The 22,538-nt window shown below is 34.4% G+C and overlaps 1 protein-coding gene and 1 non-coding gene across 5 annotated transcripts in view; both read right to left on the bottom strand.

Moving 5' to 3' along the window:
* Positions 1-188: 188 nt before the first annotated feature.
* The window catches only part of PRPF39 (pre-mRNA processing factor 39), a 36,797-nt gene continuing 14,447 nt past the window's right edge, over positions 189-22,538 (bottom strand). Inside the window, exons 1-14 of one of the 4 annotated variants that reach the window (XM_059914157.1) lie at positions 20,346-20,430; positions 20,097-20,165; positions 19,831-19,993; positions 19,584-19,702; positions 14,523-14,690; positions 8,907-9,072; positions 8,351-8,458; positions 6,845-7,009; positions 6,404-6,530; positions 5,768-6,036; positions 4,717-4,901; positions 1,542-1,616; positions 1,184-1,304; positions 190-916 (exon numbers count right to left, since the gene is read on the bottom strand). In XM_059914157.1, coding sequence (XP_059770140.1) covers positions 860-916; positions 1,184-1,304; positions 1,542-1,616; positions 4,717-4,901; positions 5,768-6,036; positions 6,404-6,530; positions 6,845-7,009; positions 8,351-8,458; positions 8,907-9,072; positions 14,523-14,690; positions 19,584-19,702; positions 19,831-19,917 — 1,647 coding nt within the window. In that variant the 5' untranslated portion in view covers positions 19,918-19,993; positions 20,097-20,165; positions 20,346-20,430 and the 3' untranslated portion in view covers positions 190-859. Of the gene's footprint in view, positions 917-1,183; positions 1,305-1,541; positions 1,617-4,716; positions 4,902-5,767; positions 6,037-6,403; positions 6,531-6,844; positions 7,010-8,350; positions 8,459-8,906; positions 9,073-14,522; positions 14,691-19,583; positions 19,703-19,830; positions 19,994-20,096; positions 20,166-20,345; positions 20,472-21,352; positions 21,700-22,538 lie in introns of those variants that run through there. The other 3 variants (XM_059914156.1, XM_059914158.1, XM_059914159.1) reach the window with 3 other exon arrangements.
* LOC132361477 (small nucleolar RNA SNORD127) lies at positions 5,610-5,695 on the bottom strand. The gene has a single exon (XR_009501764.1). It is a non-coding gene; the product is annotated as a small nucleolar RNA SNORD127 (small nucleolar RNA).

Raw genomic sequence — 22,538 nt, 5'->3', positions numbered from 1 at the left:
AAGGAAGGCAAAAGCATAGAGATTGAGAGGAAGCAAAAGGCTAAAAGGTCTAAGAAATTGTCAACAATAGATGAATTCAAGAAAAGTATACTTCAAAACCAATAAACCACTAATACTGGTGAATATAAAGTTAATATTATTAGGTGATTCACCCCCCCCAATAAATTCATAACAATTATTGGATGAGTCTTCAGTTTTATTACAAAAATGAAGATGATCAGTTTGATCAAAATGAAAGCTTGCTCACAAGTTTTACATAAGTATTCCAAATACAAAGTCTCCTGAAACAACAGTTTTGATATGATTTTCATTTTTTTAAAGGGATGCAAACATTCCATTTCCTCATTTATAATCTCTATGCCAAGACAATATTTTAATAGGTATCTTCTGCTGTTCGATCCAAATTCACAAGGATAATTGAACCACACAGACAATATCTTGTCAGCAAAGGTTAAAAAGCCATTTTTTTTTTAAGGAGGAGGTAAATCCTTAATACCCAGCCCTTATGTATTTTCAGAGTCTTGTACTACACTGACATGATTTGCAGTCAGTTTTTTTCCCCTACCCTTAAGGCTACAAAACTCTGTTGCAAATGCATTGCAAAAGAATTCTAGACCACTTAATGCAAAAATCAAAAAAATAGTTCTCCAATAAAAAGTAAATTTTATAAATGGTAGGAAATAGTATCTGTGGTAAGCTACTAAGTGACATTTTCCCCTATTACTGAACAAATCATGTTACACAGAAACAGGGAAGACAAGTTATCAAATACAACAAGCTTATGCTATGTTTACATCCCTCATTAAAAAAAAATAATTTCAAACTTTTCACACACTCCATCTGATATTTAATTTTCCCATCAGGTTGGAGGGGGAGGGTAATACTGTCCATAATTCCAAGGATTCTGATAATTGTACTGAAAGGAAAAAGCAAACATGTTAGCATACAAGAACTATGGCTGAGTTCTATATAGAAAAATGTAATTAAAGCAGGTATATTTAAGAAAACAAGCATGTGTTCACTGCTGAAATTCCAAGTCTTAACCAGAAGACAATGTATTATATAATCTGCAACCGAAGCAAAGAGTTGTTTTTTCTAAAGGAAAAAAAAGAGACTATCCTAATTTATGCATTTCTAATAACATCTATTAACAAAAAATTCAATTATAATTATGTAAACTCACTTGATACCAGGCACTATAATTATATGCAGCTTGATTTGCCTGTAAATCACCATCAATCATCTGTGTAGATGATGAAGTTGTATCTTCTGTGTGTGCTTTCTTTTCCTCTGGTTCTTCTGATCTAAATAAGGGTCAAAATGGAAACTTTCAGAATTCCCAGAGATAAGTACTTTTAACAAATGGATGAATGTCACCTGTGTACATTCATCTGACGTTCTTGACCACTCTGTTTTATATGATTTCAAATCATGAAAATAAATTACCACAACATGAAGGTAATAATTATCTTTAAAGGGATTTCCACAATGAAATGTCTTCTTTTAAGCATCCCTTCCTGATTCAGCAGGAAGTTACATACCCATTTTCTGCTTTCCTTTTTAAAGAATCCTGTTCTTTTAGGAGTGTTTGATGTTCATCATAAGCATTCAGAAGCCTGAGAGGGAAGGAAAAACAATCCTTTGGAATACATAAAAGCCAAACTTAAATTTTTAAAGTTTTTAAGTTATTTCCACTTAGGGAAACAAAAGCATGTTGCAATGAACATCCTTCTGGGAAAAAAAATGATCCAGCAGGCAAAACTGCCCCCAGCTACCTTTTCTATGTTATTTGCTTTGGCAAACCACTGCCTCGCACTTTCCTTCTCAGTCCATGTGATTCAAATGAGGCTTCAGAGATACAGGCCTAGCCAATTACCTTACTACATATCTCTGACCAATGACTGGTTTAGAGGTGATCATGTGACTCAAACCAGGATTTCAGTAAGTCCCAGGATTTCTGACTGAGCTACTGAAAAAGTGCCTGTTCTCTGTACTACAGTGGGCTAAAGCTGATGGGATACTGGCCAAGAGCTACCAGTTTTTATTATTTGTAACACATGGAGAGAGCCCGACTAAGGAGCTATCACACAACAAAGTGACCTTGACAATATGTTTTCGTCCAATGCAACCACGAGTCCTGACAGTTACATAATTTGTATACTTTTGAGCTCTAACTTAACAATGCTTATTAAAGACACCTGCCACCAGTTAGGATAAAGTGTAAACTTCGGCCATGTGATAAACTGAATTAGAACTAAAATAAAACTGCAGTATAATTAGTTATCATTGATTAAAAAGATAATTTTTAATAAATAAAAAAATTAATGTGATATGTATTATAGGTCTCACCTGGAACTTAGAACTTCAAAAACAATGTCACTTGAAGCCAAACTGACTTTAAAATCATAATGATTTTGTTTTCCTTTTACCATTTTCTTTTTTTTTTTTTGAGCATGGAGTCCTAACCACTGGACCACCACGAAATGCCCTCCTTTTACCACTTTCTTAAATATTTTTTCGAAAGATGGCCTTATTTTTTAAGGTAATCAGAAACCCGAACACAGATAATTAACATTTCTGTGGAAATGACCTTGATGTTTACACGCATGTTCAACTTCCCTGGACAGCCTGCATATGTGCACAATTAACAGTAACACTGGTCCCAAAATATTCCAGGGGCAAAAACTGTCAATACCAGTAATCTCTGGTTCAGTGTTTACTCAACATAAAGGACTTTAAATGGACTAATTTCCTTAAGACCTTTAACAACTCATGGGTTGGCAACAAGAGACTCAATATTCATATGAGAAAATCTGAAAACTGAGGAATACAAAAATTAAGTGAGAGTTAGGATTTAATCCTATATTTGTCTGACTTGAACATTAATTCTTACCAATTCATTACACTGCTACCTAAATTTCTAAGCAACTCATTTATTTTCCATATCACACCCTTTTAAAATTTCAAATACAACAATCTTAGACCCGATACTCAGACCCTCCATAACTATATCTGCAAGGGCCTAATTGGCATCCTTGTGTCGAACCTCAGATTTGTCTGTGTATTACTGCCAAATTTAAATATGTCATTCAATCTAATTCAAAACTCTAATAGTTTCCTACTGTCAACCGTGTACATGTGCTCAGAACTCAGTCTAGCTTTTAAGACACAGCACATTTAGCATCAAGCTTTTACCGCTTCATAAAACCCTCCAATCAAGCAGATGTTCTACATGAACTTTAATTTGCTTCCACCATTTTATACTCTCCTTAGCTTATCAGAATCCAGTAATAACTAAATGAAGCCCCACCTCCTCTATGAAAGATGCCAAATACATTCTGTTCCAGAGAGATCACAGCCTTCTTTACAGTTATATGCTACCTCACATACTTATGTACAGCCTCTCTAGTCACCATACCATCCAACTAGACTAAAAGCTAGAATTACATATGCCATTTCTTTTGTATACTTTCTTCAGTACAAAACAAAAAGAAGACACATACAGCACATGAGGTGGTTAAGAACACAGGCTCCGAAGTAGGTTCTAATCCCAGCTGCACAATGTAATAGCTAAGTGACCTTGGAAAAACTGCCTAATCTCTCTTTAAGCCTCTCTTTGTCTATTAAAAGACCAGTACCTCCTCCCCTCATTAGACTGTTAATGTACTTTACATTAGGTAATTATAAAACTTTTAATGTGCCAAGCACATATATACAGTTGTATTAAAATGTAACTCATATTAAATGTTTTTCAGTTTAATTAAAATCTTACTCAGCGGGCTTCCCTGGTGGCGCAGTGGCTGAGAATCTGCCTGCCAATGCAGGGGACAAGGGTTCGAGCCCTGCTCTGGGAAGATCCCACATGCCGCAGAGCAACTAGGCCCGTGGGCCACAACTACTGACCCTGCGCATCTGGAGCCTGTGCTCCGCAACGAGAGGCCGCGATAGTGAGAGGCCCGCGCATCACGATGAAGAGTGGCCCCCGCTTGCCGCAACTAGAGAAAGCCCTCGCACAGAAACGAAGACCCAACACAGCCATAAATTAATTAATTAATTAATTAATTAATTAATTTTTAAAAAAAATCTTACTCAGCCATCAAAAATGTATACACACTTGCCTAACAGGAATTGGGGTATTTCCTTACTAGAACCAGGTAAGAAAGGAATGGCAGCAATGCTCTAATCAATATTTCTACTCTTCTATTTTGCAGATTTAAATTTTAAACTTGTCCTTTTCCCCACCCTCATCTTTTAGCCTTTTATAATGCATGAAGATGAGGTCATTAAGGCATGATCTGTAAAACCACACCCATCCTCTTCTCTAATCTGAGATGGCATTCCTATTCCAGAAAACCCCATCTACCTTTGGTGGTCTATATATTAAATGTTTCTGTGTTTCAGGGTTCAATCCTTCACCCATTTCCTTTTTCATAGAATTCCTGCCTCCTGCCTTCTCTCATCTACTCATTGTTTAAATTACCATGCTAAAATTCTGAAAATAATTTTGAAGGAAAGACAAACCGTATGTCCTCTCATTAAGCACACAGACATTTGCAAAACTGAATTTACCCCCACATATACCCAAGGAAAAAGAAACCTAGGAAACATTTTAAATTTAACAATATATTATTTTGTACTCATCATCAAATTCCCATCCAAAATTATCAGTGCTCTATTACTATTCAGATAGATAATAATATATAATTAAGATCTTACTTATTAACATCTGAACCAAAATCTTCAAGAAATTCCACTTTTCTCTGAGAAAATGTAATTCTCATTTTCATAGGTAATGAACCATGTATAGCTTTGTCAAAACAATTTAGGATATTTTCTTCATTTTGTTTGAGGTCACCACTATATTCCATTTCAAGTAAATTGAGGTATAACTTTGTGTTCTCCTGTGTAAAAAGCAGTACCAATTAATCATATTTCTAAGATATTTTGATTAGACCAGAGATATTTTAAATGCATTAATTTTTATGTCTCAGCTTGAAAATTCAATATTGAAAATTGTATTAAAATGTAATTCATGTTAAATTTTTTCAGCATACATCTAATAACCAGGTAAAAAACACATTGGTAGGTAGAGACATCATCCTAGCATCTCCTAAACTATGCAAATTGTTAAATGCCAATAAATTAAAACCCTGTATCCTATCTTGTGTTTAATGTAGCTTGACCTACCGTAACAAATATGAAGTAAAACATAAAAAAATGATCTCTACAGTTCCCAGTAATCTAAATCTTCACAACCATAGATAATCTTCCTCAACTGCAGCTGGAAGCAAACCTCTTATAAACCTGTGTCTTAGACCTGTCATTAGCCGAAAATCTAAAAAATGAGAAATTTCCTAGCCACTGTCTTTTGACATCAGTTGATATATAAAAGGAAATACTTTAGAAAAGGAGAATAATCTCACTGCTACATTTGCTACAATGTAGGCAACTGCCCAACTTTTGTTTATAAGTGTTCTCAGGCCCTCTACTCTACTTAATAATCAATAAACTTGCCGTAAAATTTCTAAATGTGGAGAAAATAGAAAATCCAATAATGTTAATTTTCTCAACCCTTTAATGCATAATAATTTGAAAATTTTTTAAAAGAATGGCAACATCAGTTTAGAGGGACTGTTGTCTTCATTTAGTAATAAAATATATTACATACAGACCAAACCTTTCATCATAGTTGCCAGAATGAAAACAACAACAAAAAAGACTACTTTTTTTTTTTATGGAAGACATTCTAAAAAACACAAATACATACTTTGTCTCTTTCAATAGCTTCCAAAAGCACCTTTCTTGATTTTGGAAGGTTTTTTTGTATTTTGAAAAGATGCCGAGCTAGTTTGATAGCATAAAATGATGATTCATTATTTGATTTGGCATTTTTAATGGCTTCCTGAAGCAAACGTTCAGCTTCTTCCATATTTCCAAGCCGTCGTTCTAAACTTACTCTTCTCAAACGAACCATTGCCAATCCTAGAACACATTCTTCAAATGTTCTCAAGATATTCCTGGCTTCATTAATATTACCTAGAAATAGTAATTAAATGTTCATGCTTTTGTTTAAACTTATGAAATATCCTTTATGCCAGGTATTGGCAAATAACAGCCCACAGGCTAAATCCAGCCCTCTGGCTATTTTTTTTTTTTTTTGAAATGGAAAATAACCATGTTCATTTTTTTATGTATTGTCTATGGCTATTTTGGAGCTACAATGGCAGAGTTGTTAGGAAAGAGACCATATGGCCTGCAAAGCCTAAAATATTTACTATCTGGCCCTTTATAGAAAAAGTTTGCCTGACCTCTGCTTTACACCATCCCTCAAGACTCAATTCCTATAACTTTATCCTAAAGTAACTTAAATCCCAAAATATCAACTGAATTTCCTCATTCTTACCCTGCTGTTCCTCAAAAGCTGCCCAAAGCATATGCACCATGGGTTTCTTTGGGAGATGAATTGTGCAAGCTCTGCTGAAGACATGCCTCACTCCTTCAATGCTATGATTTTCCATATACTTGGCATACTACATACAGAAACAGAGGAAATACTGAATAATTTACAGTTGAACAAGCCATTAAATATGTGACAGAACGATAAAATTCTATTTTTAAACCCATTCAGCACCTTTATTGAACCACTAGACTAGTTTCTGTAAGGAAGGACGAAGAGAGGCAACGAGGTTGGCATATGCAGCAGTCAAATCTGGTTGCAAGCAGACCATCTCCTAATGCAACAGATATAGTTATATGAACAACATTCAACAGAAGTACAAAAAAGGTTAGTCACTAGATCAATGTTTATAATGTATTCAAGTTTCAGAGCATATAATTTTCTTACCTTAATCCAAAACTCCTCATAGAGGGCACATGATATGACACATCTTTCAAAGAGAACCACAACTCGTTCATGAGTCCCATTTTCAATTTCAAATTCTAAGTATTCTTTCCAGTTTTTCAGTTGTGCCTTTTCCAATGGTTTCACATGAAAATAAGGTCTTTTAATCTATAATAAAAGCATGACATGACAATGAAAGTAAACCAGTACCAACACCAAAATATGTATGACTATAGTAATACAAATTATTTAAATTATAAATACAATAATGAACCAAAAAATTTTAATCACCATATCTTATGATTAAAAAAACTTCTAAAATTAAAATCCCTTTAATTACTTAGGCTTTATAAATTGAAGGAACAACAGAATGTATTTTCCACTTACCCAGTCATTTTAACAGAACTACACAATTTTATGTTCAGAGAACTGTATTCTTTGCTGAGTATTTTAGAATTGAACAATTATACAACAGTAACAGAAAGCAGATCAGTGTCCATCCAAAGATGAATGGATAAAGATGATGTGGTATATATACACCAATGGAATACTACTCAGCCATAAAAAAGAACAAAATAATGCAATTTGCAACAACATAGATGCAACTAGAGATTATCATACTCAGTGAAGTTGGTCAGAAGGAGAAAGACAAATACCATTTGCTATCACTTATATGTGGAATCTAAAAAATAAAACAAACTAGTGAATATAACAACAAAAAAAAGGAAAGTAGATCAGTGGTTGCCTGGGGTAGGAGTGCGGTGTAGGTTACTGACTGAAAAGGGGTTCTGAGGTGACAGAGTACTTCTATATCCTGATTGTTGTGGTGATCACAATGCATATACATTTGTCAAAACTCATTTTACGAGCCAGTCACAAAAAAACACATACTACATGATTCCATTCATGTGAAAAGCCAGAACAGGGAAACCTATAGGAACAGAAAGTAGGTTAGCGGTACCTAAGGGTTGGGAGTTGGGGGCAGTAAGCAGATGAGGGAGTAGAGGAGTGAAAGCTAAAGAGTAAGGGCTTTCTTTTCAGGATGATGAAAATGTCCTAAAATTAACATTAATTTAATGTTCTAACATTAACTGTATATACCTATCTGTGAATATATTAAGAACTACTGAACTGTACACTTTAAATGGGTGATCTATATATGGCATGTGAATTACATCTCAATAAAGATGTTTAAAAAAAACAGAAATAAAGAATTAGAATTCTGAAAAAAAAAAAAAAAACACCTCATTTTACTGTACCTAAAATAGGTACATTTTGTTGTACATAAAACTCAATGAAACTGATTTTAAAAATTGAACAACTGTAATAAAATGGTTCAAATTAATAATGGAAAACTGATAATGGTAGCCATAAGTAGGACAAATATCTCATTACTTAAATAAGCAAAAATAAAAGGCAGAGACATCACTCAAAACTAAAAGAAAAATACATTACTCCTATATGCATTTTGAAGCCTATAATGACAATAACAAAAAAGCAAGCACTTACACCTTCTTCAAATGTCCACCTTTTACTAACTTCATGCTCATTATAATTAAACATTTCTTGATGAATTTCAATGATTCTATGTCTCATGTTTTCTATTTCAGTAATTAGCTAGGGAAGAAAAAAAATTTTAATCACACAAGTTATATACTAAAATTTTAAATATCACTGCTTACATTTAATTATCAACCACCCATACTATAGTCTTAGAATAGTGATGGGTTTTTAACCATTATCAATTATGTGCAAAGTACAATTAACAATACTGAAATCTGTGAAAGTATTTCCTAATAAACCACTTTCTCATATGCCTTTTTAAAAACAAAAAACAGGGCTAGTACATCACAACATAGGCCAAATAATCCTTCTAAGCTAAGTTTCAGGTGTCTCATAGTAAAACATATTATCTATTCCAAATCAAACTAGCTAAAGAATTCCCACCTGCCTTAATCAGAAATTGATTTTATATGAGCTACAAGTCATACCACACATGCAGTCAAGGGACATAAAAGTTTAGTTCCTCATGCACTGAAAGATTTTTTTTAATAAGTCTGGTTACCTTTGCTGGATCAGTTATGTCTTCAATTCCTGACGGTAGATCATCACCAGGAGGACCATCATCACCACTATGCCCATTTACAGAAGCTAATTCCCTTCGCAGCTGAATAAACTGTTCACCAGTTAGAAGATCTCTAGGTAAGTTATTCTGTATATGTTCTTTAAATCTAAAGGAAAACAGTAAAAATACAAGCTCTATATATGAAGTATAATTTTAGATCCCACGTTACATTTCTACTACACATTACTCTTTCAAAGGAACTCTGATTTAAAGAAGCCAAAACACCACACCCTTTCTCCTTTTCTACAGTAACAACCTACCACTTGATAAAACAGTCTACAGACATCTTCATTTCCTTCCTGCCTTTGCAATGGAATGAAGAAGGCGTGGACAAGTCATACATTGAAATCCTACTTCTGTCCATTACTAATTATTTGACTTATAGGAAGTTTTTCCCTTCTCTAAATCTTGGTTTTCTCATCTGTCAAGTGACTGTAAAATTAAATACAGCAATCCATGTTTAAATTATAAATGATTACTTATAAATGATCAACAAATTTTGCAGTTCCTTCCTCACCTACCAATTACTCCTGAATTCACGTGTCTGTGCCAAACACTCCAATGAAATTGCCCTAATTAAAGTCACCAAGTACCTCTTACATGCAAAATTAAATGGATACTTGTTTTATAGTACAGCCTCTATCCTAATAATGTCCTCAGTACTTAGGGCTGTTAACTAACCTTCCTTTTAGAACCTTCTTCACCCTGGGCTCCGAGTTACCACTTTCTTGGTTTTCCTCCAAGTCTCTGACTGCTCCTTGATTCCAGCCTGCCCCCAAATGCTAGTATGCCCAATGATTCCACTCTGCATTTTGTTCTCATCTATTTTTATATACTTTCTGTCCAATCTTACTAATACAGCTTGAAATAATAAGCATACTATGACTTTACAACTCTAACTTAAGCCCAAACCTTTTCCCTAAATTTCAGCTTAGTATATACAACTGCCAACACTCTGCATAAAGAAATATAGATTTTAAGCAAAGAGTGTTTTGAAAAACATGTCATTTATCTACACACACTAGTTTATATATATATATACAAATTTTAATCAAAAACACCAAGTTGAGGAGCTAAAATATCTACACCATCTCAATTTGGAACCTTATATACAACATGTCTATAAGTGTGTCACTTTCATCCACAAATCAACACCCTCAGCATTTCTAATCTTTTTTTTTTAATATTTATTTATTTATTTAGGCTGCACAGGGTCTTGGTTGCAGCACGCGGGATCTTCGTTGCGGCATGTAGGATCTTCAGTTGCAGCATGCGGGCTTCATAGTTGCAGCATGCAGACTTCTTAGTTGTGGCATGCAGACTCTTAGTTGCAGCACGCGAACTCTTAGTTGCGGCACGCGTGTGGGATCTAGTTCCCAGACCACGGATCGAACCCAGGCCCCCTGCATCAGGAGCGTGGAGTCTTACCCGCTGGACCACCAGGAAAGTCCCAACATTTCTAATCTTGATATTGTCAACCACTAAGTTGCCGAATCTCTTCCACCTACCTTATCTCTTACATTCCACTGGATACTAGGTCCAATTTAGTCTACCTTCTAAATATGACTTCATGCCCTCCTCACTACTCAGCTAGATAAACATAAACCGGTCTTCCAGCCTCTAGTCTCACAGCTTCTAACCCCACCTCAATACTGCTATCAAAAATGTTATTAAAAAGTAAACATGAAAAATAAAATAGTAAACAGGATCATATACCACCCTGCCAAAATGACTTCAATGTTTACCCTGCATTCAGGTTAAAATCCAATCTCCTTGAAGTCTTTCATATTCTGACCTAGCCTCTGACCCAGACCTACCTCTTCAACCTAATTATCAGACATGGTTGTACATGTACCATATGCTCTAACCTTAGAGATTTTTTCCCCAAGTTTCTTAAAATTGATTTAGGCTACTGACACCTGGATTTTTATGGATTTTAAGACTTTCACAGGGACTTCCCTGGCAGTCCAGGGGTTAAGACTCTGTGCTCCCAATGCAGGGGGCACAGGTTCAATCCCTGGTAGGGGAACTAAGATCCTGCATGCCGCATGGCATGGCCAAAAAAAAAAAAAAAAAAAAAAAAAAACTTTCACGAACATATGTGAATAACATTGGAAACTAATTTAAATTTTGCAAAATCAATGAATACAGAGGCTTAACTTGACCTATTTTATCACCAGGAGAACAAAAATACAGATTGCCTTATTAAAAAAATTTTTAAATGAGGAAGTAACTCTCAAATGTGTAGTATGAAAATGAATAGATTTAATACTCAAATAAATATTAAAATTAAAAATTGTCAAGACATGGATAAGAAACTTGAAATAAGGTAAAACTGAAAAATAACTACTTATAGAACATAAATTTAAAATAACTGGACTTCCCTGGTGGCGCAGTGGTTAATCCTCCTCCTGCCAATGCAGGGGACACAGGTTCGAGCCCTGGTCCGGGAAGATCCCACATGCTGCAGATCAACTAAGCACCTGTGCCACAAGTACTGAGGCTGCGCTCTACAGCCTGCGAGCCACAACTACTGAGCCTGTGTGCCTAGAGCCCATGCTCCGCAACAAGAGAAGCCACCGCAGTGAGAAGCCTGCGCACCACAACAAAGAGTAGCCCCTGCTTGCCACAACTAGAGAAAGTCCGTGAGCAGCAACAAAGACCCAACACAGCCAAAAAATAAATTAAAAAATAAAATACAATAAAAATAAATAAAATAAAATAAAATAATTGCCACATTATATATATAAACTTCTTTCACATGGTGATAAAATATGCATAATACTGAACAGTAATACTCCATTAGCTTTTTCTACTATAAAGCTAATTTACTCAATATAGAATGGCTGAGTGCCTAATACTGGGTTGGCCAAAAAGTTTGTTTGGGTTTTTCCGTAAAGGAAAATACCTATTCCTAGGTATTAAGGCCAAAAAGAATTAAAAATCCTCAGAAAATGACAGACGTGAGGATACAAGAGACATAAATTCAAAACAGTGTTATCAGTGCTAAGATAAATGAAATAAATGTAGGTAGAGTGCTGGCACAAAAGACAAAACAGACACTTCTGTTTAGGTGAACTGGAAAAAGTTTCACCGAGAAAACATTAAGCTGTATGGGTCTTAAGGAATATGAGTTCACCAGACAAACGGAAAGTGGAAAAGGTATTACAGTCATAAAAGCATAAAACATCACTGCCCTTTGGAAAATTATCAGTACTCAGGTTATGTCTAGAGTTTAAGAACTACCAGGGACTGGGCCTGAGGAATTAGATCATATCACAAAAGTACTCATGCTAAGGAGGATTTTAAATTAGATATTTTCTTAGAGATAATGTTCAGTGTATATCCAATATACAAGCCTACACAATAGAAATATTTCTATTACAGCACTTAGTTCCTTTAGCACATGCTTCCTCTTCTACACTTTTGAGCAACTTGAGGGCCAAGTCAATGCATACATATCTTCTTTGGGCCTTTATTCCTACAACTTAAATGCATATCATCTGGTACATGGCAAGCGCTAAATAACTGACTTTAAATAGGAGAAGTATATTTGGCAAAAGAAAACATTTCAGCAGTTCTCAAAGCAATTAGTCATGTGAATTAGTTTACTTACATAAACTATAAGATTTACTTATACCCAACACTACTTCTGAGTTTGCTATACTCATAAGGAAAGTGGGTCTCATTACATTAAGTGAAAAAGAGTAGATTAAAAAGCAGTATGTGTAATGCAATCCACTAATCTCTATTATACTCATACATGCATTTTTAAAAGCCCAGTGAAATATTAAAAAAAAAAAAATACTACACCAAGAACTCTGGGGCCACACTGTCTAGGTTCCAATCAGCTTCCAACCACTTACTTATTCTGTGACCTTTTGCAAATACTTTAATCTTTCTTTGCCTCTACTTCCATAAAATGTACATAAATAATAGTATCTATACCTATACCTGGTTTATTGTGATGATTAAATGAGTTATAAGGCACTGAGAACACTGTCTGTATAACTGTTTCCTAGTCATATTTTTTCTTACTAACAATTATTATAATCATATATTTTACCTATATTTTAGACCCTAGAAGAATTGGTTTATGAAAGGAACCCGCTTTGTCCCAGATAACTTTTAAAATCTTTTTTAAAGGCTTTTAAAAAAACATTAAAGGGGCTTCCCTGGTGGCACAGTGGTTGAGAGTCTGCCTGCTAATGCAGGAGACGCGGGTTCGAGCCCTGGTCTGGGAAGATCCCACATGCCGCGGAGCAACTGGGCCCGTGAGCCACAACTACTGAGCCTGTGCGTCTGGAGCCTGTGCTCCGCAACAAGGGAGGCCACGATAGTGAGAGGCCCGCGCACCGCGATGAAGAGTGGCCCCCACTTGCCGCAACTAGAGAAAGCCCTAGCGCAGAAACAAAGACCCAACATAGCAATCAATCAATCAAGAAATCTTTAAAAAAAAAAAAAAAAAAACAACATTAAAAATATATTTTTAACTTTTTAAATTCAGTCAACAAATATTCACCAAGCGTCTCCACATGCCAACCCTTGTGTTAATAATCTCTTTCAGCAAGTGTCTCCCTAGGTCATTATACCCTAGAAACCTGCCCACCTCCTCTATTTCATGAAAAACAGAGATGGTATATTCAGAACCACATGCTTTCTGTTTCTAACCTGGGTCTACATAGCTTAGCAAATTGATCCACAGTTCTGTACAAACGTTTCATAAAGTTTTCTAATTTGTTAGTAAAGAAAAATTTAGAAAATCACTTACTTAATAACTACCTAAAGTTTACAGACTCTACCACAATAGTAGTTATAAAAATTATGACAGAAGTATGTATGGCAGTTAAGAATAGCAAACATTTATCATTTATCAACACAGTCCTCATAACTTTCTTGTTCAGAAAGACTAAGTCCGTATTAGTGGGATCCTTATTAGTGGGATACTTTGAATACATCAGGAACATGGAATCACAGTACACAGAACTAGTTGTTTTAACAGCACTCATTAAAACGAAATGATATCAGTCATAACAGATTATCATAGTAGAAAATTAAACTGAAATTATTTTTGATTGTTTGAATATAAACAGGACTTACTACATAAAATACATTCTTTGCTCTTTTGGATATAAGATGTTATGTGAATCACAAGAATGGACCTTTAGTAAATCATTATGTTTTAAATAAGCATCTATTATGTGCCATGTACTGCGTTAACCATAAAGAATAATTAAACTTAGATTCTTTTCTCTCATTCCTTCACTACTCTGAAATATCTTAGACAAAAGACAGGATTCCTATCATTTCCTCACCTATAAAACAGATAAAGAGAACCTTCCGTCTAAAACCAGTAAAGTTCCTAAACATTTTATAAGCTATACTGAAAGTGTCAAAATTTAAAAGTGTATAACTTGTGATTATCGAGCAAGAAAATTTATTCCTGTTTGCGTCTAATGGAATCTTACATTTCAAGAGAATAAGTATCCTCATTATTGGAAATTAATTACCTGAGTAATCACAAAAAAATTTTAACGACCTGATTTTTCCACTCACCTCTGAAAATGATGACTATACAGCTGTGTTGGAATACCAAGAATACGATCATATATAGCTGTAACTTCTCTCAGGTTTCCCTGTTCATTTTCCCAGTTTATATACATTTCCCAGAGTCTGTCAGATCGGAAATCTGTTCCTGCAGCTAGAACAGCATGCTCAAAAGTTCTGAAAAATTAAATTACCTCTAAGTTATCTTTCCAAGATAAAATCACTTTAAAAATATTTCTACACTTTGCAATATATACAAATATCAAATCATAGTCATACTCCTGAAACTAATGTTACACATCAATTATACCTCCATTTCTAAAAAAGCAAAAAAATAAAAATAAAATATTTCTAAATTTTAGAAGATAATGCTAAATTCAAAATTATATTCAACTTTATACAAGTAGAGATTAAAAGGAAGAAGGAATAGTAGAAAAGTGTATGATAGTTGCTTAAAAAAAAGAGAAAACAAAGGGAATAGGTAAATGTAATTTTATGTAACTGTATATTGTTTTATATGATATAAATTTGCAATGCAAATTACATTGCAAACATATAAGAGTAACACAGTAGACACTAAAATATTCGTTAAACTTGAAATGTCTGTTGAATAGATTCCTTTAGGGCAAAAGACAAAGAGACAAAATTTATCTCACTTTAAGAAATAATTTTCTGGCAAAACAACTCTCCAACAAGGGGTCCAGCTGCCTTGTCAGGTAATGAGAAATATACATATATTTTAAAACTCTCAAAATTCTCTAATTCTAAAATTCCACAGTTACAGTTTACTACAAAATCATTTATTTTAAAATACTTAGCTCATTTGAAGAGATTTCTGTAAGCAATTTTAATCACTGGATTTGATATCCCAATGGGATAAAATTTTAGAGGGATTTTTAACAGTATAAACTACACTATCTAAATTAATGTACAACGTTAACTGAATGCCAATCAAAGCTCTAAGAAATTTTGGATGGAAGAGAAAAAAACAAATTCTAACATTCATCTAGCATACAAAGATGCAAAACATTTTTGTAAAAGTACAAAGCAGCAGGCATTTTCCTGAAAGGTATCAAAAAAAACTAGAAAGCTATAATAATTAAAAGTATGGCACTGGCCTGGTATCGGAAAAATGAATTAACAAAACAGTTCCCAAGAAAACAAAATAGACCTATGTATATGTGAGAATTTAATATATGATAAAGTATTTTAAATCAATGCACAAAAAAAATTTTTTTAATTTAAAAAATAAAAAAATAAAAAATCATTGTAGAAAAGATAGACTATTCCAAATGGAAAAAATAAAAGGTTAATCTGTGACTTGCAAAAGACACAAACTAAGGTTAATCTGTTTCACAAAAGACACAAGCTAAATGTCAGGTAAGTGAACTATAAAAAAAAAAGCCTATAAAAAGAATTAGAAAAAAATTCAAGATTTATATATTCTTGGCAAGATAGGCACAAAACTCAGAAACCAATAAAAGATTGCAAATTGAACCACAGTAAGAAAAAAAACAAAAACAAAAACAAACCTCTATATGATAAAGATACACTAAACAATGATGTGCCAAAACTGGGGGAAATATGTTTAATACACATAAGGCATTGAGAGAACATGCGTGTGTGTGTGTGTGTGTGTGGTACATGCACACACGTGTATGTTTGTGTTTGAGATTTTCAAGGGAGTTAAAATACATGTTATTCCTCTGCAGAATCCCAAAATGATTCAGGAAATTAATGCACCAGACACTAAGAAAACTGGAGGTAGCTGGAAGAGGAAGGATGACAGGTAATGAACAAAATGTTTAGACGAAGGTTTGCTTAATGAATGGTAAGAGGCCTTGAACCCACTTTCCTGCTCAGCTATGGGATTTCAGAAGCTAGGTATATGCTCCCCAGGCAGATCAGATGATCCTTCAATGAAGAAACTGCTTGGTATAGGAATAAGATATAAGGATTCCAACACTGGGAGTCCCCCAACAAAACCCTGAGTAGCCACCTGATCATGCACTGTGAAGCCCTTTATGCCAGCTAACAATGTAGTACAGAACTTCCATTCAGTTTATTAGTATTGAATCTTTAACATGAGCAGAAATCCAGAGATCAAACATATCAGATATGAAAACAAGCAAACAAACAAAAAAGAGAAAACAGTGCTGAGGGCAGAGAAAATTTCAACTATCCTTAACACCCTCAAAGAAATGTTAAAAAGATATGCAGCCAGGGACTTCTCTGGTGGTTCAGTGGTAAAGAATCCATGTTCCAATGCAGGGGACGCGGGTTCAATCCCAGGTCAGGGAACTAAGATCCCACATGCCGCGGGGCAACTAAGCCAGCGCCTCAACAAGAGAGCCCGTGTGCCTCAAACTACAGAGCCCACACACTCTGCAGCCCACGTGCCACAACTACGCCCTAGAGCCTGCTCTCCACAACTAGAGAGAGAAAACCCGCACACCACAACGAGAGAGAGAAAACCCGCACACCACAACTAGAGAGAAGGCCGTGCACCGCAACAAAGAGCCCGCGTGCCACACTAGAAGATCCCACAGGCCTCAACGAAGACCCTGCGTGCCACAACTAAGACCAGACACAGCCATAAATAAATAAATAAATAAATAAAATAATAAATAAATATATGGGACTTCCCTGGTGGCACAGTGGTTAAGACTCCACGCTCCCAATGCAGGGGGCCTGGGTTTGATCCCTGGTCCAGGAACTAGATCCCACATGCATGCCACAGCTAAGAGTTTGCATGCCACAACTAAGACCTGACACAACCAAAATAAAATAAATAAATAAATATTTAAAATAATAATTAATAAATAAAAAGTAAAAAATTTGGATATTAAGAAAAAAGATATGCAGCCATATAACAAGAATAGGAGGTAAGAAAAGGAATATTCAAAGAAGAGGAAAGATTCTTAGATACTAAAAATCTTATGGCAGCTATTAAAAATCCAATACAAGGTTCAAGGAAATACCTCAAAAAGTCAAACAAATCCTAGGAGATTGAGAAAAAGGAAAAAGATAAGAAAATTAAATGATTAAAACAGAAGGTCCAATATCCAACTATTGAAAACAACAGAGAAGACCAAGGAAAAGAAATTATCAAAATAAGAATGAACACAATAATAACATTTCTAAGACTAGAAAGATGTGCTTTAAAGCATCCAGATGGAAAAGGCCCACTAAGTAAGCACAATTAACTAGAAAAAGAAAGTCCACACCAAAGCATTACAATTGCAGTTACAACAAAGATAAAGAGAACATTTTAAAAGCTTCCTTGAAGAAAAACAAGTCACATAAAGAGAATTCAAAAGAAGAATGGTATAATACTTCTCAAAAGCAACACCAGAAGATAGATGGAGAAATGCCTTCAAAGCCCTAAAGAAAAATTACTTTCACCTCAAAATTCTACACCCTACCGGACCATCAATTGTTTCAGACATAAAGATACAAAAAAATTTTTTTCATTCCAAGCATCCTTTATCAGGAAGTTATGGGATGTACTCCTCTAAAAGGCAGGCATGAACCAAGAAAGAATAGGATCTAACAAGCTCTAATAAATAGAGCTTGAAACCCAGGAAAAAGGTAAAGACATCTCCTAGAATCATGATAATGAGGAAATCCAAAAACTGCTGTACAACAGAATCAGAATACAGCAACCAGTCCAGATTACAGAAGAGGAGGTTCCAGGAGGGCTATCTCCAAGAGGGAGGAAAAAAAATGGAATTTACATTTCTCAGAACATAATTCTCTTTTTGTAATGTTCAGATTAAGTAGAATAACACTAGATACATACATTTTTTAGTTTCAAAAAGTAATTTATATAGATAGCATTTGTACGTGTGGAAAGTCAGTATTAGTACTGACTACTGAAAGTAGCTGTTGGAGGGGGTAGAAAATTTTAAATGTTTAAAGAAAGCCAGGCAAATGGGAAAAAGGGGGGAGGGAAGGAAAGGAGTAATTACAGGAAAAACAAAAAACTATGAAACCTATCCATACTGGAAAGATGAGGAATGGGAAGACAGGGTATAAGTGAACTAAAAATTCTCATCTACCATAACAGAATGATAATGTCTATAGGCAGTGAGAGAGAAGCAGAAAGCAGTAGAGTGCTACTGTTATAAACATGTTGGAAAATATCAGAAGAAACGGCTAAAATATTTAAAGAGAGGTGGAGGGATCACTTTTTGTTACAAGCAGTTTAACATTAACTTTTTAAACTACATGTACATATAAATAATTTGATGAAAATAAAAACCAAAAACACATTTTAAATTCCTATAATCAGTAACAAAGACAATCCAAAAGTAAAATAAGCAAATGACATGAACAAGCAATGTAAAAATGCCTTATACAGACAGCATTTGAAAAGATGGTAAACCAGGATGACCAACCTACAGATATGTGAACTAAGATAATGAAATACTACTGGAGGTTAAAAAAAAAAACAACATGGCGTGACTATGGGAAAATGACTACCCTCATACACTGTGGGAGTTTAAAATTGGTACCACTTTTAAAAGAACATTTGACAAAACATAGCTGCGATTCCCTTTGACACAAGTTCCATTTCTAGAGTGCTCTACATAAACATTGACTTGTAAAGAGATGTTCACTGAAGCACTAATTATTTCCTATAAATAAGAATTTGGTGAAATAAAATATACTACCTTGATACTATAAAACACTCTTGCAATGGTTAAAAAAAATGGTAGGGAGAATTTCTAAAACATTCTGTTAATTTTTTTAAAAAATCAAACAAAAATGTGTAATATGTATACACACATATATGTACATCTATGTGTATCTGAAAGAACACACCCCAAGTAATTAACCATGAGAGGAGAGGGATTGGGGACATAAGGGGGTGTGAAATGGTGGAGGACTTTGTTATGTACATTTTTTAATAATCATGCATAAGTTTACTATGTGTATCATTTTTTTAATAGTGAAAAAGAAAGTTAAACTTTTAGTTTAGCATTCATGAGTAGTTCTATTATCAATATCAGAATACTTGACTTATTTATATCTTTAAATACATTTAAGTATCAGTGTTTCACATACCCTCTTATTGTACTGTTTGTCTCAGGATCACCAGGGTCCAATGTTTCTTTTAAGAAGTTTATATAATGTATCCAAAGGTCAACACTAAGAGGTATTGCCTGAAGCCCCCGGCGATACACCTAAGAAGAAAACAACAAACTGTACTTCAAATATTTAATTATTTCTTAACAGAGAGGCAACACTGTGTTATCCGGTGAACCTTAGAAATACTAATTACTGGAATTTTGTTTAAATAATCTACCATTACCATTTGGGTGGAGGTTGGATAGAACATGGCAATGTTCTGATCCCCACGTGCAGAGTCTTGATCTTCAAAGCGCAGCAGTCCCTGCATTCTGACCGGGTTGTGTGGGCAGGCTTTGGGTTACAGACCATAGGGCACAGACCCATTAGAGCATCAATGACAGCGTCTGACCAAAAATGCAATAAGACGTAGCAAATGTGACTAGCAAACCAACTATATTGTTTGGAAAATGAGAAATAAATGTAAGTGAGAGAAAAGCCCTGCCCTACTTGTTAAGCTGCAGTGTAATACAGAGGCTTGCACTGCAAAGCTTGACAAACTGTAGAGGTTTAACGCACCTGCCAACAAAGAGAGAAAATATTAGCTACAAATGCCACAAGAGTGACAAATGCAAATAAAATACCCTATAAAATTGTTTGACCATAAATCGTAGGTACTGCCAGCCAAAAAAAGTCTGTTTTGTTATTATTTGGCTTACAGTACCTAATGGAGATAACTTTATTCAGTAATGTACGCACCTCATCTGATTGTTTAATGTTGTCATGCCGCTTTTCGAGGTCTGCATACTTTTTCCAATAACCATAGCAATACGGATAGTGTATGAAAAATTTGTCAAACGCTTTCCTGGCAGCCATCAAGTGATTCTGATGAAAATAAAACAAGGTGTTTAAACATCTTGGAAATTTATTCCTTTCAAATGTACAGGCATACCTCAGAGATATTGCGGGTTCAGTTCCAGACCACTGTAATAAAGCGTATTATCGCAATAAAGCAGGTCACACAAATTTTTTGGTTTCCAAGTGCACACAAAAATTCTGTTTACACTACACTGTAGTCTATTAAGTGTGCAATACCATTATGTCTAAAAAAACAATGTACATACCTTAATTTTAAAATATTGCTAAAAAATGCCAAAACAATTACAATAGTAACATCAAATACCACTGATCACAGATGACCATAACAAACATAATAATGAAAAAGTTTGAAATACTGCAAGAAATACCAAAAATGTGACAGAGACAGGAAATGAGCAAATACTGTTGGAAAAATGGCACCAACAGACTTGCTCGACGCAGGACTGCCACAAACCTTCAATTTGTAAAAAACACAGTATCTGTGAAGCGCAATAAGACGAGGTATGCCTGTTATTATCTCAAAATAAACGGCAGGCTTAAAAACCACACACACAGCAGCCCTTTTTCCTACAAATGCAATCTTATCCTTTGTAACAGAAGGAACTAATTCTGTCAAACAGCAGCGTAATTTTTTTATTTCAGCAATTTTATACACACATACATACACACACCAATTATTACAAACATTAGACTTTGATTCTAATACTTTCCATAATGTACAAATGCTATCAAAATTATTTTTGAAGCTAAAAAAATATTATCTAAAATGTTCTTCAACTTAATCTGAAAATTATAAAAGAGGCAACTTTAATTACAAAACAATAAGGCCTAGTCTGATATTACTTGATTATTCTGTCCCCTCTAATCCCATTTAAATAGTTACTAACCTCCTGTTCTACATATTGAAGCAAATATACCCAGCCTGTAAAATCCTGAGGATTACTTTCTACAGTTTTCCAAAACTTTTCATATTCTGGAGGGAAATTTGCTTCTGTTTCTGTCACTGGAAGGTCCACAGTATTTGCTATTTCATTTTCTTCCGTAGTTGTATTCACATTAGGAGATCCATCAGGTGACTGTTCCATTTCTGTAACATTCATAATCTCAGTACTGAAATCAGTAGACTGATCTACCACTACCTCTGAACTGTTGCCTGTGCTGCCATTATTGGAATTTCTGTACTCATCCATGTGAGAATTTTGCATGGCTGTTTATTTTTTCTTCAGTTAATGATCTGTGGAAACATAAAGAGAAACATCTTCCAAATGTTTATTTGGCATCATCAAAACCACCTTTTAAAAGCCCAAGTTAGCTATTAAAGAAATATATTAATTTGATTCTTGAGCTCTCCTGGAAGTCATAATCAGAAGGTTTATTAGTTTTTATATTACAAATTTAATTTTACAACAAATTTTCCAAAATTCTGCCAGTTTATTGTTGACTGAGTAAAAACTAGCTCCTTCATCTATAAAACAGTGAGTATTGAGCCTGCTCCCTAAAGAAGCAATCATATCTAGAATTCAGTGTTCCTTAGCTAGCTAAGAATCTAAATTTTAATGTCTGAATGCTATCTTGCTACCAATCCTGAAAAACAGCAATATCTTTAATATCTGTTCTGGAGGCTTTAGCTAACAAAACAAATTCTGGTCATGGATATAAATGTTTCAGAGGGAAATTCATAACTTAGCTCAGGATAGATTTTTAAGAAGGTTATACTGTTGAAATATATCTATAAATTTTAAATCCTAGCAGCTAGGTTTGATTTTATTATAGAAGATACACATTAAGGTTTTAAAATTAAAGAGTGATTTTTAAAATGAATAAGTATTACTAAAAACATAGCTATAAAAGAAATAATAATAAAAAAATAAAAATAAAAACACAGTTATAAGGGAATTCCCTGGCAGTCCAGTGATTAGGACTCTGTGCTCTCACTGCTGGGGCCCCGGGTTCGATACCTGGTCAGAGAACTTAGGTCCCACAAGCCACGCAGCCAAAAAAGAAAAAATCATAAAAAATGTATTTATGAAAATTTTACCATGTGGATGGTTACTTCATAAAATCTTTTAAATT

Source organism: Balaenoptera ricei, chromosome 2 (genome assembly GCF_028023285.1).
Source record: "Balaenoptera ricei isolate mBalRic1 chromosome 2, mBalRic1.hap2, whole genome shotgun sequence".
Classification (NCBI taxonomy): Eukaryota; Metazoa; Chordata; class Mammalia; order Artiodactyla; family Balaenopteridae; genus Balaenoptera; species Balaenoptera ricei.
Note: the sequence above shows the minus strand (reverse complement) of the source record. Positions and strands in the feature narration are given on the sequence as shown.